General features: G+C 49.4%; 1 protein-coding gene across 2 annotated transcripts in view; it reads left to right on the forward strand.

Moving 5' to 3' along the window:
* The first annotated feature begins 2,776 nt into the window (after positions 1-2,776).
* The window catches only part of AMFR (autocrine motility factor receptor), a 705,232-nt gene continuing 688,001 nt past the window's right edge, over positions 2,777-20,007 (forward strand). The window contains exon 1 of one of the 2 annotated variants that reach the window (XM_033940583.1): positions 2,777-3,727. In XM_033940583.1, coding sequence (XP_033796474.1) covers positions 3,485-3,727 — 243 coding nt within the window. In that variant the 5' untranslated portion in view covers positions 2,777-3,484. The remainder of the gene's footprint in view (positions 3,728-20,007) is intronic. The other variant, XM_033940582.1, reaches the window with a different exon arrangement.

Raw genomic sequence — 20,007 nt, forward strand, 5'->3', positions numbered from 1 at the left:
TACTTCAAAGTCTCTTTCCTGGGGTCTCTCTCCGAGTATAGCACTGGACATCCTGTATTCATGCAAATGATTTTTGTTACCGACAGGCATCACCTTGCACTTATCCATGTTGAACCTCATTTGCCATTTCACAGTCCATTCCTCAAGTGTATTTATGTCTCTTTGTAGGTTTTCGCAATCCTGTGTCCTCACTACTCTGAATAACATTGTATCTTCCGCAAATTTAATCACCTCGTTTATTATGTTGAAGAGCACAGGCCCGAGCACAAAACCCTGCGGCACTCCACTCGTGATGCTTTTCCAGTCCGAGTATTGTCCATTTACCTCCACTCTCTGTTTCCTATCCGCCAACCAGTTTTTAATCCATGTTAGTATATCACCCTCAATTCCATGGCTCACAATTTTTTGAAGTAGACGTTCATGTAGGACCTTGTTGAACGCCTTCTGAAAATCTAGATATACAATGTCGACCAGGTCACCTTCGTCTATCTGCCCATTTACTCCTTCAAAGAAGTGCAGGAAGTTTGTCAAGCAAGATCTTCCTTTGCTGAAGCCGTGCTGGCTGGTCCTCATCAGTTTGTGTCCATCGAGGTGATGGATGATGCGGTCCTTTATCAGCGTCTCTACCATCTTCCCGGTACCGAAGTCAGACTCACTGGTCTGTAGTTTCTCAGATCCCCCCTTGAACCTTTCTTGAAGATCAGCGTAACATTCGCCACTTTCCAGTCTTCTGGAATCTTTCTTGATTTGATCGACAGATTGGCTATTAGTTGAAGCAGTTCAGCTATAACCCCTTTCAGTTCCTTGATTACCCATGGGTGGATGATGTCCGGTCCCGGGGATTTATCGTTTTTAACCTATCAATCTGTCTGCATACCTCTTCTATACTGACCGTCGACCCTGTCAGTTTCCCGTCTTCACTTCCTGTGTATATCCTGTTGGCTTCTGGTATACTGGATATATCCTCTTTGGTAAATACAGATGCAAAAAATGTGTTCAGTTTGTCGGCGATGGCTTTGTCCTCCTTTAGTACTCCCTTTATTCCATAGTCATCTAATGGCCCCACTGCTTCCTTCACGGGTTGTTTCCCCTTAATATATTGAAAGAACAGCTTAAATTTTTTTGCCTCCTTGGCTATTTTTTCCTCGTTCCTTTTGGCCCCTCTTACCGCCTTATGGCACTTGCTTTGATGATGTTTGTGCTTTTTCCAGTTTTCGTCCTTTTCCATTCCTTAAACAAACAAAGTTTTCTTGTCTCGGATCGCTTCCTTCACTGCTACAAGGAGCCAGGTCGGTTCCTTGTTCTTTTTCCTTTTGGAACCCTTGTTGATATGCGGTATATATAGATTTTGCACCTCGGTGACTGTTTTCTTAAAAAGGGATCATGATTGCTCTAGCATATTGACAGTGCTTATCCTCTTCCTAATCTTTTTCCTCATTGTGACTCTCATCCCTTCGTAGTTCCCTTTTCGGAAGTTCAGTGCTGTGGCAATCGTGTTGGATCGATTTTTTTGTTCCTGTGTCTAGGTTGAAGTGGATCCCCAGTGTCCCTTCTACTTCTATACCTTGTGCCAGTCCTCGTTGTCCATTTAGAATTAAGTCCAGAATTACATTTCCTCTTGTATTTTCCATGATAAGTTGTTCCATGAAACAATTGCCTACAGCATCCAGGAACTTGGTTTCCTTACTGCAGCTGGACTTGCCTAGGTTCCAATTTATCCCCTGATTAAAGTTGGAGAAAGACTGGGGAATAAGAGGAAAGGAAATGAGAAGTGTGGTGTGAGAGACAAGAGATAGAAAGCTGTAGGTAGACAGTAAAAAGAGGAAAATTGAAGACTAGGGAGTAAGAATGAATGAAGAGAGGGAGAATAAATTGAAGAACACAGAGCAACAACACAATGTTGAAGATGAGAGAAAAATAGCAAATGAACAAAAATCCTGGTACCAGAGTTAAGAGAAGACAGAGGAAAGCAGAGACTGAGACCAAGATGATTAGAAAAATTAAATGGCTAGACAGCAAAGGTAAAAAAAGATTGTATTTTTGATTTTGAATAGAGTATAAAACAGCTGAAAGTTTCAAGTTTTATTTAAAATTTGATTAAATGCTTATAAAAATTTCTAAGCGATAAACATTGATTAAAATGATGGACACATAAAACATACATATCTGGACATTTACCAAAACTAGACTGACTAGAAAACAAGTTGGAAAAGAGGAAAGAACTATAATTTTATAGTAGACATTTAAGGGATGAACAAAAGGAGGGTTGAGTAAAAAAACAATTAAAAAAATAAAAACTAAGGAGCCCTAATGGATAGGTAAATAAACTAAGGGGTCCTTTTACTAAGGCGCGTGCTAAATGCTAACGTGTCCATAGACTATAATGGACGTGTTAGAGTTTAGCGTGCGCTAAAACAGCTAGCACACCTTAGTAAAAGGATCCCTGAGTATTGCTAATGCCCTAATCATAGTTTTCAAATGCATCCTTGAAAAGAAAACATTTGAGGGAGCCTTTAAATCTATCTAGAGTGGTCTCCTCTCTGATGAATAGGCAGGGAGTTCCAGAGGGGGGCGCTGTGATCGAGAAAACCATAGTACGTCTGATATATCATAGAGAAGAGGGTGGGGGCAGTGTAAGAAAGGATGGGGGTGCGCGTTGGAGAGCAAGTCGCATGGGGTGCAATTATTGCTTGCTGTAGCCCTGACTGCACACAGCAGGCAACCGCCTAGGAGAGGGGTTGAGGCTACTGTTGGACCGGGATGTAGTTGGGGCGGGGCTGGGGCAATGCATCCTCATTTTTGTCATCAAATATGGTAACCTAATTAACTCCTGTGTTTTAGTTTTCTCGGAACTTATGTTTTTCAAACAATCCAAAGATGATTTAAGCTTTACACTGGAGCAATATTTGTAAGATTAAAAAAAATAATAATAATCTTGATTCCCAAGTGAAATAAAACAGATAATTGTATCACATTCTTAGAAAACCAAATTCTTAATATTGCCTTTTATTTTATTAAACATGGGGCACCCAAGGCTTTACAATGTAAAAATTTTAGCAATTTAAGGTATGCTTTTATCAGGAATAAATTACATTTTTTTTAAATGTTAATAGGCTTTACACTAAGTGAGGTCGGTCCACTCCAGGACCAAATCCCTGTAAGAAAGCATAGACGTGTACGGATGACGTTAGGGCTTTCCCTTTGACTGCTTCCGCCGTGAACGCCAACGGAAGTAATGAAGAGGACTAGCCAGTAAGGGTGGGGACAAGTCCAAAATACGCCCAGAACAAGCAGAAGAGTTAGTAAGAAAAGTAAATAGAGCGCGCGAGTGTGTTTAAGGGAGGCTTCTAGTTCCGACGCTTTAAAGCTTTTGGGAGAAAGGTGTTGAGTTACTGAGAATAGCTGGTGTGTGACTGAATCTAAGTAATAGGACGCAGGCTCCTGGTTGGGGCGTACTTGGCAGCTTTGTGAAGGTCGTGGTATTATGCCGCTGCTGTTTTTGGAGCGCTTCCCGTGGCCTAGCCTTCAGACCTACACGGGCCTCAGCGCCTTGCTACTTGTCCTTAGCGTTTTTGGTGCTTACCGTAGTGTTACCGAGCCCGGCCATGACGAGAGAGACTCTGCTGTGCAAAGTCTGGGAACCTCAAGATTACAAGAAGAAAGCAGACACAGTAGCTTGGTCCTGGACTTGACTTATTACCTTATATCGGACAGTCTATGTGTATGGGTAAGTAAAAATAATGTAAGGGAACCGCTTCAGATACAAGCACAGAAACTTGTAAATTAAACACTATTCCCTAGCCCCTCGATTATTTAGGTTTAGGAGCAATAACGTGCTTCTTTTCTATATTTGAATTATATCTAACACATGAAACATCAAAAACAATAATAGACTTTCCACGATATACTGTATTTAAAAGGAATCTGCCATGCTGTAGGAAAGTACTATAAGGACATGTAACACTCTTTTTTTGTTGTTGCCTGGATCAGAATTAGTTTGGGTAATTAAATATGTGTGTGCGTTTGTTTTAGTGGATCCAGGTCGGACATTTAAATTGTCAATATACAGGAGATAAAAATTTTAAATTGGAATCAACCTATTATCTTTAAGAGTAGTAGAAATGAATAAGAAAACAGCGTTGTATGTTGCTCTAAGGAAAGATCCCCCAAAATTCATTAAAATTGTATATAGTAAGAGAAACAATAGAGAGCTTTGTGAAATCCCAAAAGGGGGTTCCCAGGAATATGATATATTGCTAGATTTATTGGCTGCATATGATCTTTTTGTCAAAAAATGTTATATACCACTCTAATGCTGACCAGTTAAACCAGTGTATTGCAAACTGTGTGCTGCGGCACACTAGTGTTCCTCCTGAAATTCCAAGTGTGCCGCAGCACACTGAGGAGGAAGCGAGGCGCTGGCCAGCTGACTTGCCTACAGGATGTGTTTCTCACTGTGAGAGGCATGTCCTGTAGGGCCAGAGGTTGTCAACACGTGGTACATCGCCAGCGCTGCATGTCTAGCGACTTCCTGCTGCAGTCACGTATATCCCGGGACACTTTCTCGTCTTCTCTCCCCGCCCCAGGACCAGCAGTGGCAGCTCAGCAGGGCCGCCATCAGAAATTTCTGGGCCCCTTACTGAGCAATCCTATTGGGCCCCCCATGCACCCCTTCCCCCTGACCCCCCCTTCTTCCATGGGCCGAATACACACATACTTTTCTCTGTCGCTGCACTATTTGACCAAAAGATTTGTAAGCCTGCAACCACATCAAGGTAGACTCTTTCAGCAGGGCCCTAACCTAACCTAAACTAAACCTTTCTATTCTAAACTAACATATGTCTAATACTGAACTAATAACAAACTAACAAACATCTGCATAATAAATAACTAATAAATAATAGTGCTAGTAGCTATAATTCACTTTTGAATGTAAAATCTCAGTTAAGGATTTCTTTTGACCTTTGTAGGCCAGAAGTAGATCACAATTGCACAATATTTTTTGTAACAAGTATTAAATGTGTTTTTATAAATACTGTAAGCTTAATAAATATATCAGAAAAAACTACACATCTGAGCGCATATCTGAACATACACATCTGTATGATCCCATCCTCCTCAGCTTGCCTATAGCTGCATCATGCATGTTAAAAATGTATGATATGTTGATATGTGCACCTTCCTTCCTTCCCATCCATCCTCCTCAGCCTGTCCTTACACATCCACAGCTGCATGTTAATGATGATGTATATGTTATGATGATAAATAAGTGCATATGAGCACATCATTAACATGCAGCTATGGATGAATATATAATGATGTTATGAGTGTGCACCTCTTCCTTCCCATCCTTCTCAGCATGTCACATACAGCATGTTACATTACACAGACTTTGTGGATGGGAAGGAAGAGGTGTACACTCATAACATCATTATATATTAATGAATCAATCTGATAATCATCACCACCAAGCTGTGTGTGTTATGGGATGGAGGAAGAAAGGTGCATGGGATGGAGGAAGAAAGGTGCATGTTTAAATTGATCACTGCCTTACTAGTTCTGCAGCTCCTCGTGCTGCTCCTCTCGTCCTGTCCTCCTAGAGACGTGGTGACGTCATCCGGCCGACCCGCTCTCGCAGATTCAGTGGCAGGCAAGTGATGTGTCACCTGATTGGCTAGGCACCCTAAGCCCAAGCCAATCGGAGTGGAGACAGGGCGGGCCTTGGTGAAGGAGTCAGGAGACGAGAGGCACGCACCTAGTATATTGTCGGCTGCGGCCACGGGCCAGGTAGATGGATCCACTTTTGTCCGGGGGGGGGGGGGGGGTGCTATCAGGAAATCGGCAGGGGACAAAAAAAAGTATGACAGCAGTGTTTATTGTTGTGTACAGCAGAAGCATAATACAGGAATTTGTGCTATGGTGGCCTAGGACAGTGTTCTTCAACCTTTTTACACCCATGGTCCGGCAGAAAAAAAAGAATTATTTTGTGGACCGGCAAATTACTAGGACTAAAATTTAAAAACCCCGTTTCCGCCCCATCTCTGTGAGCTCGGTCCCCACAAATCATCTGATCCCATCCACACAAGCCTCAGTTATGATTTTATATTGAATGTATTTTATTAAAGTACTAGTCTTTAAGCCCGTTACATTAACGGGTGCTAGAACATATGTGTGTGTGTCTGTCTTTATTTCTTTCTCTCTCTCTCCTTAGCCGCTTTCTTTCTTTCTGCCTTTATTTTTCCTTGGCTGTCCTCTGTTCCTTTTTCTTCACCCCCCCCTGTCCATCAGCATCTCTTTCCTTCTCCCCCTGTCCAGCAGTAGGCATCCCTTCCTTTTTAATCCCCCCTCCTCCTTCTTATCCCTATGATACTCTTACCTTGCTCTGTCCCTGATCAGAGGTTCCCGACAGCCGCCCAGTTGCACCCATTGGAAAAGTTCCCACTGCCGCATCCCGCACCCCTCCTGATGCGGCTCCCGCTGTCCTTTCTGTCTGTCTGTGCCCCTGGCCCCCTTTGCCTGTCTGTCTTTCTGTGTATCTCCCTGCCCCTGTGTCTTTCTTCTTTCTCCCTCTGTCTGTCTGTCCAAAGCAGCATTTCATCCCCCTCCATTTCCCTCCCCCCACACCAGTTCCCTGTGCACCTGCCTCTGTGTCTTTCTTATTTTCTTTGCGTTTCCCTTCCTCTCTCTGTCTGTCTGTCCAAAGCAGCATTCCCTCCCCCTCCATTTCCCTCCCCCCCCACCAGTTCCCTGTGCAGCAGCATTAGCGTTCCCTCTACCCCCCCTTTCCCTTCCCGTGGTCCGGACTACAAACGTGGTGATTACAGCAGCGCTTGCATCAGTCTCCACACGCTGCTTCGGGTCCTTCTACTGCCCTGATTTACTCTGGCACGTCCCTGATGACATCATCAGAGACGCGGCAGAGCAAATCAGGGCAGTAGAAGGGCCCGAAGCAGCGTGTGGAGACTGATGCAAGCGCTGCTGGAATCGCCATTCGGGCCTGCGGGAAGAGAAGGGGGTGGGTGTCAAAGGAGGAACGGAGATCGGCGGCAGCAGGAGGAACGGAGATCGCCGTCTGGCTGCGGTCCGGCTTGTGGAGAGCAGGGAGGCTGTGGGGAAGAAAAGGGGGTGGGTGGCAAAGAAGGAACGGAGATCGGCGGTGGCAGGAGGAACGGAGATCGTCATCTGGCTGCGGTCGGGCTTGTGTAGAGCAGGGAGGCTGTGACGTATTAAGCGAGCAGGTGGTGACGTAAAACCCGCGCATGCGCACTCGTGTTTTTGCGACGGATCAGGGAACACGTTTTTTTAGTGCACATGCGCGGCCTATCATTTTATTATATTAGATAAAAAGAAACAATATTCTGTACAATTGTCATTTTATAAATACAAATAATTCAGAGCAAGGATCAACAAAACCCCTATCTCCCCTCCCCTTCACATATATCCCCTTTACTATCAAGAAAACTGAACAAGCCAAATTATTACAGAATGCTACACAGAAATATCATGCTAACAGAATACTGCAGTCACACATGACAGGAATAGTTTTAGGGGAGTGCAACTAGGGCAACTGCCCCCTGGTCAGAGAGCGCCCTAAGCCAGCTGGAAGCTAAAGAAGTACTGCCTGGGTTTTACAGTCCCCAGTTATGTCTAACACCAGCTCTAGCAGGATATATATTTCAAATCTGATATATTCTAATCACAAAATAGAAATAAAATTATTTTTTTCTACCTTTTGTCTTCTCTGGTTTCTGCTTTCAATCTTCTTTTCACTCTCTTCCTTCCAGCGCCTGCCCTCTCTGTCTCTTCAGTCCAGCATCTGTCCCTTCCATCCACTGTCTGTCCTCTCCCCCTTCCATATGGTATCTGTCTTCTTTCTATGCCCCTCTCCCCTTTCCATCCAGCTTGTGCCCCCTCTCTCATTTTTACATGATTCATTCCAGCTTCACTTCTCTCTTCATTTTTATCTCTCCTACACCAGATCTATCATCGTTGTCCCTCTCTGCTTATTTTTCTGCTGACCCCTTCCTATCATCAATCTCTCTACTTTCTCATGCCTGTGTCTCCCCTTCCCCTCCTCTAATCTCTCTGCCAGCTGTTTCCTTCCTTTTTTCATTCTCCCTTCCCCCCTCCTCCTGTCCAGCAGTAACCCTTCCTCCCCTCCCAGCAGCATCTCTCCTTCTCCCTCTCCAGTAGCAGCTGTCCCTTTTTTTTCCCTTGCCCACAAGCTTCCCTCCAGGTCCAGTAGCAGCTGTCTCTTTTTTTCCCTTGCCCAGCAGCTTCCCAGACTACTTTCCCTCCTCCCCTCCCAGCAGCATCTCTCCTTCTTCCCTCCAGGTCCAGTAGCAGCTGTCCCTTTTTTTTCCCTTGCCCTGCAGCTTCCTAGACTCCTTTCCCTCCTCCCCTCCCAGCAGCATCTCTCCTTCTCCTTCCCTCCAGGTCCAGTAGCAGCTGTCCCTTTTTTTCCCTTGCCTAGCAGCTTCCAAGATTCCTTTCCCTCCTCCCCTCCCAACAGCATCTTTCCTTCTCCCTCTCCAGTAGCAGCTGTCCCTGTTTCCCCTTGCCCAGCAGCTTCCCAGACTCCAATAGTGGCTTTCTCCCCTCCCAGCAGCTCTCCTTACTTCCCAGTGCAGCGATTCAGGAAGGCAGTCTCGGGTCCTTTGTTGGGTCGCGCCGCCACTGAGAAAAGAGGAAGTTGCATCATCAGAGGCATGCGCGACTCAGCAAAAGCCCCGAGGCTGCCTTCGTGAATCGCTGCGCTGGGAAGTAAAGGAGAGCTTCAGAGAGGGGAGAAAGCCACTGTCGGAGGCTCCCTAAGATCTCTCCGGCCCAGCGCAGACTTCAGCTGTTGATCTTGCTGGCCCTGCAAGGACCAGCAGGAAATTGAAGGGAGTCAATCTTGCTGGCCCTGCACGGACCGGCAAAAATTTCCTGTGGACCGGCACCGGTCCGCGGACCGGCGGTTGAAGAACTGTGGCCTAGGACCCTGGGGTTAGCCCGGGCCCCCTGTCAGCTCTGGGCCCCTGAATGCAGGACTGATAGTACTGTCCTGATGGCGGCCCTGCAGCTCAGTGTACATTTAACTTCGCCACACAGCTACTTCTAGCATTAGTTTAGATGCGGTTCCATCAGGTAGCCTCAAGCCCTTTGCTAGGCCAGTCTGCTTTGAAGATGCAACTCCCTCTTTTGTCATACGTGGACCGACCTAGCAAAGGCCCCGAGGCTGCCTGATGGAACCGCATCTACTAATGCTAGCGGCAGGGAGGTGGTGGAGAAGAAAATGGTGACAGAGTTCAAACAAGCGTGGGATGAACACAGAGGATCTCTAATCAGAAAATAATGGATATACATTGAAGGAATTAAGGCCAGTACTGGGCAGGCTTGCACGGCTTGTGTCCCTATATGGCCATTCAGTTGTGGACGGGCTGGGGAAGGTTTCGATGGCTGGAATGAGCTTTAATGGAGACTCCTTTAGATGGAACCTAAGCACACTACTGGACAGGGCTCTAGGTTTCTGGCCCAGTAATATCTAAGAAAAAGGACCATCTAAACTAAATTAATTTATGGAGCTTGTATGGTTGGGCAGACTGGATGAACCACTTGGGTCTTTATCTGCCGTCATTGACTATGTCACTGTGTCTAAACTAATGCTAGTGGCAGCTGTATTGGGAAGTTAAAAGCGCTTCTAGAGAGAGAAGTACTGCTGGACAGGGGAGGAGGGAAAAAGAAGGGAGAAGGGGTACTACTGGACAGGGAAGGAGAGGAAGAGAAAAGAGGTACTGCTGAACATGGGAAAAGGGAGAGGTGCTGCTGGACAGGGGGAAGGAAGGGAAAAGAGAAGAGGTGCTGCTGAACCTGGCAGAAGGGGAGGAAAAGGAAAGCTGCTGCACACTGGAGGGTAAGGTGAGATGGTGCATGGGGAGAGTTCATATTAGTTGTGAGTGGAGTTGGGGAAGGGAAGGAAATAAAATTGTTGCAGGAGGAGTGAGAATGATGAGAGAGGGAGAAATGGACATGGGGTGGAGGAGAGGGAGAATGGTACATGTTGAGAGAGCATGTTGGGCTGTGGGGTGGGAAGGAGGGATGTCACTCAAGGGAAGAGGCAAGAAGAGAAAGAAAGCGTGCAGGAGGCAGAAAGTGTTGGACTCATGAAGAGGGTGAGATGAATGGGGAGGATAGAAAGGAGGGAAGAAGAAATGTCACTTGGGGGAAGGGGGAGTGGGCAGAGAGTGAAAAGTTGAACTCATGGAGGGAAGGAGGTCCGGAGGAGAAGCAGCATGCAAGAGGAAGAGAGAAAGAAATATTGGACTGTTGGAAAGGAGGGAGAAATGTTGGACTGGGAGGGGTGCCAGAAAGGAGGAGGGGAAGGGAGATGGACTGCAGGGGGCAGAAAGGAGAAAGGGAGAGAGAAATGTTACACTGCGGGGGGGGGGGGGGGAGGGGAGGAGAGATGAGTAAAGGAAGGGAGAGATAACAGACCAGGGAATGGAAGGGAAGAAGGAGAGTCTGGCAGTGCTATAGAAACAATAATAGTAGTAGTAGAGAGAGATGTTAGATTTTAGGAAAGAGGATAGAGATGCTAGACTGGGAAGGGGGAAAGGAAGGAGAGAGATGTTGGACCACTGGGAGGAGGGAGGAGAGGAAAGAGATGTTGGACTACTCGGGGGGGGGGGGGGAAGGAAAGAGATGTCAGGCCATGGAAATGGGGAGGGAAGGAAGGCGAAGTAGGAAGGTAAGGTAAGACATGGAAAAGTAGATTTTGAGAAGAAAGCAGAAAAATTGAATGTTAAGTTAATGCCAAAAATGGATGCAAGGCAGAAAGTGAAGAAGGAGAGAAAAACAGTCATTGGATAAGAAGGCATAGTTAAAAGCACCATAGTTAAAAGCACAGAAAAATAAAGTCACCAGACAACAAAGGTAGGGAAAATGATTTTATTTTCGATATAGTGCAGTGTTCTCCCCAGAAATTTTTTCCAGCCGGGTAGCATGAAAAAGTAGCTGGGCGGGACGGGGAAATTTGGTGGTGGGGAAAATTAAGGGCTCCTTTTACTAAGCTGCAATAGCATTTTTAGCGTGTGCAGAATTGCTGCGCTACATGGCTAGAACTAAAGCCAGCTCAATGCTGGCGTTAGCGTCTAGCACGTGTGGCAATTCTGCGCAAGCTAAGTGCGCGGTAAAACCACTATCGCAGCTTAGTAAAAGGAGCCCTAAATGTGTACTATTTGTATTAGTTAATTATTATTGGTTATTTTTCAATGATCAATATGACTGCCTTTCTTAAGGTTTGACACTTGTTCCATAATTTTTTATTAAATTTAAGAAGTATCCAATTCTAGAAGTGAATAATTAGATATTTGCCCTCTTTCAAATGGTATAGAGCAGCGTCTCTCAAACTTTTTTTAATTCCGGCACACTAAACAGAGCAAATGTTTTTTGTGGCACACTAAATGCAGCAAATATTTTTCATGGCTGGAAAAAATTTCTGGGGAAAACACTGTTGCCGTTAGTTTTCAAGGTCCAATCACTTCAAAGAATGATGCTTTTATCCCAGGACAAGCAGGCATGATATTCTCACATGTGGGTGACGTCATCTACGGAGCCCCGATGCGGAAGCATTTTCAAGCAAACTTGATTGAAGATTTAAGTTTGCTCTGCTGCTTCACGCATGCGTGCCTTCCTGCTCCACTAGGGGGTGCATCCCCTCGTGGTCTCCAGTTCAAAATTTTCCACTAAGCCTAGAAGTCGTGATTTTTCAGGCTCTGCCCCAACTGCCTTCTAGCACCGCAATTTTCTTATTTTTTCTCGATTAAGTCGCTGTGCGTGAATTTTTTCTTCTTCAACTTGTTCCTGCTTCGTTTTTGACTGACCCGGAGGCTTCCGGGTCCCCGTGGCCGCGTGGCTACCCGAGCCGCGGCCACTTTAGATTCTATGTCCCGGCCTTTGACCGGCTTTAAAAAGTGCACCCGGTGACGCCATGCAGCGGGACAGACGCTAGTCTGTGTCTCTCCCGCTGCCCTTCGCAGATTCCCCTCCCTTGTCGGGCATCCTTCGGCTTTTGAGCCCTGGACCGGACCCTCCGCTACCTCCTCTCCTCCGGACACTGTGGGCGAGTTTCGGGCCGATTTCGCGGTGGCATGTAGCTGAAATCGGCCCGCAGAGAACAGGACCGCGGCAGGCAGGGAGAAGCCAAGATGGCGGCGCCGCCGAGTCCAGGAGCAGTCACGGGATCGTCGCTACAGTGGACAGTAAGGGAGCATTCCTGCACATGAAACGAGGGGATATTAGGAGAGGGGAGGTTGGACTCGCTTCAAACGGAGTTTCCGGGGGACTTCTGAGAGAGAAAGTGATCTGGCCCTGAGAGCTAGCGGGACGGACGCTAGTCTGTGTCTCTCTCTCCCGCGGCCCCTCGCAGCTTCCCCTCCCTTATCAGGCATTCTCTGGCATTGAGCCTTCGGACCGGACCCTCCGATATCTCCCCCCCTCCGGTCGCTGTGGGCGAGTTTCGGGCTGCTTGTGCGGTGCCATGTCGCTGAAGTCGGCCCGCAGAGAAAAGGACCGCGGCAAGCAGGGGGAAGTTAAGATGGCGGCGCCGCCGAGTCCTGGAGCTGCTACGGGGGGGCCGGCTTGGATAACTGAAATCACGGCCGGAGTTACGGCGGCGATGGAGCTCGTGTTGGAACAAAAGCTCCTGCCGTTGGATCACAAGCTGGCGGTGGTCCAGGCTTCGCTGGATGCTATGGGCCAGGAGACGGCGGCGTTCCGGCAGCGGGTGAGCGATGTGGAGGATAGCCTGCAGCACGTGGAGGATGTCCAGACAACACAGCAGCGCCTTATTTCTGCTCTCGAGGATCGCATTGAGGACCTGGAAAATAGATCACGCCGGTCCAATTTGCGTTTTATCGGATTTCCAGAAGTTGTAGCGGAGCGGGACTTGAGAGGCACGCTGGAAGCCTGGTTAGCTGCCTCCGTTACCTTTCCTGCGGATCTCGGCCCGCTTCGTATCGAGAGGGCGCATCGCCTGGGTCTCAGTTCAGCTCATCAGGCCCGGCCACGGGTGGTAATAGCAAAGATCTTGAACTATGCTCACAAACAGTCTATTCTTCAGGCGGCTCGGGGCGAGCGCGTTCTCACCTATCAAAACGGCAGGGTGCTCTGTTTTCAGGACTATTCTACAAAAGTGGCTCAGCAACGGCGGGCATTTGCTCCGGTGTGCTCTACGTTGGCGGCTCGCCATGTTCGCTTCGCCCTCCTCTACCCTGCGAGGTTGAGGGTCCATCACAATGGCACTACTCAGTTTTGTTCTACCGTAGCGGAGGCGCAGAACATGTTGGATGCGTGGAATGTGGACCTGCCTTCTACTAGTGCCGCTGGTGTGATCTCCTCTACTGCTGGTCCGGCTTGATGGCTGCCGGTCTTCAGAGACACTCTTTCTTCTGGAGTTGGTGCAACTCTGGTCTCCTTCTTGGATCTTTGTTAGGTCCTTGGATGGCCCGGTGCGGCTATGTCTTTGATGGTGGCGCCGCTCGGATTTTGTGCTTCCAGATGCCACGGTGTCCCTGGACTTTTGCTGGATTTCTGTCTTCGGAGCTCCTCATTCTTCTGGCTCAACTACAACTTGGGACTCCTTCTTGGATTTGGCTGGGACCTTGGTTGGACTTCGGTCTTTGACTGGGGCGCTGCTCAGCTTCTGTGCTTTTTACTTTCAGCGGTCTCCAGGCCCTTGGATGTGTGGGGCTTTCTTGTTTATTACGGGTGCCCGGGGCCTCTCTCTACTCCTAAGCGGCCCAGGCTGTGTTGGGTGGACGGTGGCCTGGATTCATCTTTTGGAGCGGGTGTTGTTGAGCTTGTTGACTGGGGTGAGGGGCGTGCATGGGGACGAGTGGTTGGCGGTGTGTCTGATGCGATGGGTGCGGAGGGGGGGAGGAGAGTTAGAGTGGGGGTTTTGGGGTTCCTGTTGAGTATGAGTTTTGGGGTTCTTGGTTTCCATTTTCAAGAGATATTAGGGGGTGGATAGGGTCTGGGATTAGGTTCCTTTGGGTCGGGGGGCCCTTCCTGGGACACTGTGGCATTATATGAGGCTGTCTTGAGATTGGGAGATGGGTTCTAATTCTGCAAGGTTGCTCTTGGGGGTTTGTCCAGTTATCTTCGCTATTTTGGGGGGGTTTCTGTGGAGGGGGCGTCTGTAGTGATTGGGTTCCTGTGGGGACCAGAAGGGTTGGGGTGGATGGGATGGGAGGAGTTTAGTGGGGTAGGATTGGTCTGGTTGGGTTTGGGGGTTGGGTTGGGGTGGGTGGTGGGTGGGGGTGGGTTGGTGTTGGGGGGGAGGGGAGGGTGGGGTGGGGAGGGTTGTTGTTCTTGTTTCATGGTGACCGCAGGCACTGGCTTCCGCAGGACTGTGGCCTTAGGAGGGGGGCTTGCTGGGACGCCTCTTCCTAGGCTTTTGAATTTTTTGATTCCTGGTTGGGTATTTTTGTTTCATTTTTATGTCCCTTAAGTTGTTATCTTGGAATGTGGGGGGCATTCATTCCCCAATAAAGCGACAGAAGGTGCTTCGACAGCTGCGGAGGAGCCGGGCGGACGTGGCCTTTTTGCAGGAGACGCATTTGACTGCTGCGGAGCATGCCAAACTGCGAACCTGGTGGGTGGGGGATGTCCTGGATTCCCCGGCGTTGGGTAAGAGGGCTGGAGTGGCTATTTTGGTGGGTAAACATCTTCATTTGGTGGTACAGACTGTCCTTAGGGACCCGGAGGGTAGGTATGTGATAGCCTCGGTTAGTTTGAACTCTAAACCTTACATTCTCTGCAACCTTTATGCTCCCAATAGCCCGGGCGTGGGTTTTTTTCATCATTTAGCAGACCTTTTGTCGGTCTATGGGGATGTTCCTCTGTTGGTGGGGGGGGATTTCAATGAGGTGGCGGATCCTCTTTGGGATAGATCGTCGGGGGTGGGGAGGGAATCTCGGAAATCTGCTACTGGAATTGAGATTCTTTGTGCTTCCCTTGACTTGGTGGACGCCTGGAGGGTCTTGCATCCCTTGGAGAAGGATTTTACTCACGTTTCTCGGGCCCATGCTTCCTTATCTCGTATAGACTATATTCTCTGTTCCCGCTCTTTGTTTGCAGAGATCGTAGAGTCTACGCTGGGGCCTATTGAGGTATCGGACCATGCTTGGGTGGCGTTGGTATGGCAGTTATCTCGGACGCCGGGGACCCCTCGTGGTTGGCGCTTTCCTTGCCACCTTTATCGTGATAGTAAATTTCACGAACATCTGGTAGCCCGGTGGCGCTCTTTTCAGGATACCAATGCAGCTCATTTTGGTACTCCTTCGTTGGCTTGGGAGACGGCAAAGGCGGTCCTTCGGGGTGAGATTATTTCCTATGCTAGTTTTCAGCGTAAAGCGCGCACGCGAGAGCTGCTTCGGCTGGAGAGACTGGTTTCTTCTCTCCGTCGACGCTACGGCACCACTCGGGCACTCCCGGATAGGGCTAGATTGCTGGAGGCTCAGTGTTCGCTTAATTCTCTGTTACACCAACACGCTCGTCGGTCTATGGAGCATTATAGGTATCATCTTTATCGTTTTGCGAATAAGAGTAGTAAGTTTCTTGCAAAGCTAGTTCGACAGCAGCGGGGTAGTTCGCGTATTGCTTCTCTTCAGACGCGGAACTCGGAGATAGTGCATACTGATGGAGACATCAACAGGGAGTTGCGGGATTTCTTTGAGAACTTGTATTCTGCTCCCTCTGACCCTCTGCTAGATGGGGAGGTATATTTGGCTGGTCGGGATCTCCCGACTCTTTCAGCTTCCTCTCGGGAGCAGTTGGAGGCGGAGGTTACTGCAGGGGAGATTGAGCGGGAGATCCAGGCTAGCGCTTTGGGTAAGTCTCCTGGCCCGGATGGGCTACGTAGCGAGTTTTATAAGATATTGCGAGCTGAGGTGGCGCCTTTGTTGGCTTCGGTGTTTAACGAGGCGGTCGGATTGGGGGAGCTCCCTCGCCACTTGAATGTAGCACAGATTATTGTTCTGTTGAAACCTGGGAAGGATTCGACTAGACCCGAATCGTACAGACCGATCTCTTTATTGAATTTTGAGGCTAAGCTTTTTGCTAAAGTTTTGGCCACCCGTCTTGCCTTGGTACTCCCGAGTCTTATTTCTGATCAGCAAGTGGGCTTTGTGAAGGGCCGTGCGATTGCTAAAAATGTCCGCCGTATATTGGCGGCTTTGGAGCGGACTGCACAGGATCAGGTGCCTTCTTTGATGATCAGCTTTGACGCCGAGAAGGCCTTTGACCAGGTGGATTGGGGCTTTATGTTTGAGGTCCTGCGAGTGTACGGTCTCGGCCCATGGTTCATTCAGGCGGTGCGGACTCTTTATGAAAACCCGGTGGCCCGTGTGTGGGCCAATGATACCCTTTCTGATCCTTTTCCAATTTGTAGGGGTACTCGCCAGGGATGCCCCCTTTCACCTTTGTTGTTTGTCCTGACTCTGGATCCTCTCATTCGGGATGTGCAGGGTAACCCGGACATCATGGGAATGGTCGTGGGGGCTCATCATTTTAAACTGGCGGCTTTTGCCGATGACCTCTTGGTTTATTTGACGGATCCTCGGGCCTCCCTCCCTGCTCTTTTGGAGTGTTTTCGTGAGTATGGGGATTTTTCTGGTTTCCGTTTAAATAAGCAGAAGTCGGAGGCTATGGCGTCTCCGGAATCTTTGCGGGTGGAATGGGGGCCGGATTTTCCTTTGCGCTGGGCGGGATCCTCTTTTCGATACCTTGGTATTTTGTTGTCTATGGATGTCTCCGCGCTTTACCGTTTGAATGTTGATCATTTGTTGCAGGGAACTAAGGGGCTTTTACGGCGCTGGTTGAATCTCCCTCTTTCCTTGATGGGCCGTGTTCATCTTTTTCGCATGATTATCTTCCCGAAATGGTTATTTGTCCTGCAAACGCTTCCATTCTTTCTTTTGGAAAAAGATATCTTGGGTCTTCAGAGACTGGTGATTTCATTTTGCTGGGGGGGTAAGAAAGGTAAAATGCATCGTTCTTTTCTTCAGGGGTCCTGGGCACAGGGAGGATTGGGTCTTCCCTCGATTCGTTTGTATAATTTGGCATGCTTGCTTCGGCATGTCCAGGATTGGCTTTTTCTTAGCTCTCAGCATACTGATCGGGAGCTGGAGGTTGATTATTTTTTTCCGTGGGCTCTGCCTTATCTTTTACAGTGGGACGGGAAGGTGCGATTGGGGCCTGGGGCCCGTAGCTGCTTGGTGGAGCCGCTTCGTCGGGCTTGGAGATGTGTTTCGCGGATGTGGGGTCACTCGCCTTTTAGTTCTGTTCTGCTGCCCATAGTGGGCAATGCGGCCTTCAGTCCGGGACAGGACAATGTTGTTTTCAAAAGGTGGGCGAGGAAGGGGCTCCGAACTTTGGAGCAGTTTCTACAGATGGATGGTAGCGCTGTTCCTTTTTTGACTCTCCAGGCGTCCTGGTCTTTGGGTGCGACGGATCGGTTTGCTTATATGCAGCTCTCACATTATGCAGCCTCCTTGCCCAGGGACTCATTGACCCAGTCTTTTGCTATCACTGTACGCGACTTTTTCTTTGATGCTCAGTGGGATTGGCTTTCTATCTCTCAATATCATCGCAGATTGGTGGCTCTGCAGCCTCAGCGGGATTATCAGCGGCTTTTGGCATCTTGGGCCCGGGACCTGGGATGTCGCCCGCGGGTGGCGTCCTTGGCTCCTCTGGTGCGCCGGATACCTCGGGTGGTGCAGAGCGCCGAGCTCCAGGAATGTCACTTTCGGGTTTTACATCGGGGATATGTCTCTCAGCAGCGGGCTTTTTATTTCGGATGTGCCCCTACGGCTATTTGTCTGAAATGTCACCGGGTTGATAATTCTTTGGCACATGGGGTGTGGCTGTGTACATCAATTTCTGCCTTTTGGATGGAGGTCCGATGTTATTTGGAATCTTTGGTAGGTTATCGGCTCCCCTCATCGGTGGAAGGGACTATTTTTTTGGCGGAGGGCTATTTAGGCGGCCTTTCTGCAGGGGATAGCCAGCTCATTCGTAAGGGATATATTGTGGGAATGAAATGTATTCTTACTCATTGGCTTCAGGATTCCCCGCCCACCATCTGGTATTGGCGCAATAAATTGCATCTTTTAATGGTCTGGGAGTCCATGTCCGCTCGGTTCTCTGGTTCTCGGAGCAAGCTTTTTCTGTCTGTTTGGGCTTCTTATTTGGATACTCTGCCCCCTGTGATAAAGAGCCAGGTGGTCAATCGCTTGCGGAAGCCAGTTGCCCCCGTCTTGCCAGTGGGTTGAGGGAGGGGTTTTGGGGGTGGGGGGTGTTGGGATGGAGCGGTTGGGGGGTTGTGTCTAGTATGGATTTGGAGGGCTCCAGGCTATCAGAGTACAGGCCTGGACTCTCGCTGATATCTGGGATTTCTAGTTGGGTGTTACCATGTTAATCTGTATTGTGGCATTGTACTGAGAAAATAATTGTGTTCTCTCTGTTCTGTGTATATCTTTCATGTTGGTGAATAAAAACGTTTATACTAAAAAGTGCACCCGGTGCGAGCGGCTTCTTTCCATCACAGACCCGCATCGCTGGTGCATCCTCTGTCTGGGGGCTGCTCATCCAACTGACTCCTGCCCCCAGTGTGCTACTTTCCAGAACCGGGCCCTCCGCCGAAGAAAAGCCCGCATGGCGGATCTCTTCGCCGCCGACCAACCCTCTACCTCGGCCCCGAATACCTCGGCATCGCCTCGAGACTCGAATCCGAAGTCCTCGGGACAACAGAAAGCCTTGGCTCCGGGTAAGTCCCCTCTTCCATCTTCAGGTTCCACAACAGCGAAGAAGCCAGCCTCGGGGACACCGGCGACGCATGGCGGAAGTCCCATGCTCACAGCCCCGGCGAAGCCCTCCAAGCCTTCGGGCCGTGCCTCCACCACACGGGAATACTCTGATACGAGGTCGCCCCCGGTGGAGCGCACCGAGGCAGTGGACATGCCCTCGATGCTGTCCTTGCCCGTTTTCCAGGACCTACTCCGAGCGATGATCTCATCGGAGCTGTCCGCTGCAATGGCCCATTTACAACCGGCCTCGACCTCGACCCAGCATGTGCCAGACCAGCCTGAGCCTCGCGTCGAGCCACCTCGAGGAAAAGTGCGCGAGCTTCGACTCCTCGCCGAGACACCCGAGGCGCTCTCCCTCCACAGACCGCCGCAGGGCTAAACGTCGTGCTAAAACGACAGAAACCTCGAACCGCTGTACCTCCAAGAAGGCCCGAGGTTCCCCCACTCCACGAGGCCGCTCACCTACACCTCCTACGGGACCGCTGAGGGTGACAGAACTATCACTCTCCAACCCGCGCATCCTCCGAACTCCCCCTCGGACCGGGGCTCCGATCCGAGGTTTCAGACTTTCACCGAGGGAGTCCGGGTCGAGGTCACCGATTCGACATCGATCGGTACCCCGAACCCCGGCATCGTCTCCAAGGGGCTCCTTGAGACGTCGGAGATCCACGACCCCGGAACACTTTCACAGTGCTTCCCCGGTCTCGGAGCGTGGATCGGAACAGGAGCCTCGATACTCGAGGGAAGCCTCCCCATCCTTCTCCACCCGACGGAGGTCTCGTTCACCGACCCCGCAAGGGGCCTCGGGAACATCCCGCCCATCCTTCTCTCGCTTTGTCCAGGACATGGGCCACGCCTTGAACTTAGACCTCCAGTCCGACTCCAGATACTCTAAAGAGTACCTAGCGGAGCTGGATATGCCATCACTGCCCAGAGAGTCCCTTCGCTTACCGCCTAACCCAGTTCTCCAACAGGCTTTCTTCAGGAACCTCGAGACACCTTATATGGTCACAGCAGTACCCTCCAAAATGGAGGCTAAGTACCGTACAGTACCCTTCCCGGGATTTGAACAACTGCAGCTCTCCCACCAGTCACTGTTAGTAGAATCCTCCTTGAAGAAGGCTCACCCCTCCAGGGTCTCAGCGGTGGTCCCCCCAGG

Source organism: Geotrypetes seraphini, chromosome 4 (assembly GCF_902459505.1).
Source record: "Geotrypetes seraphini chromosome 4, aGeoSer1.1, whole genome shotgun sequence".
Classification (NCBI taxonomy): Eukaryota; Metazoa; Chordata; class Amphibia; order Gymnophiona; family Dermophiidae; genus Geotrypetes; species Geotrypetes seraphini.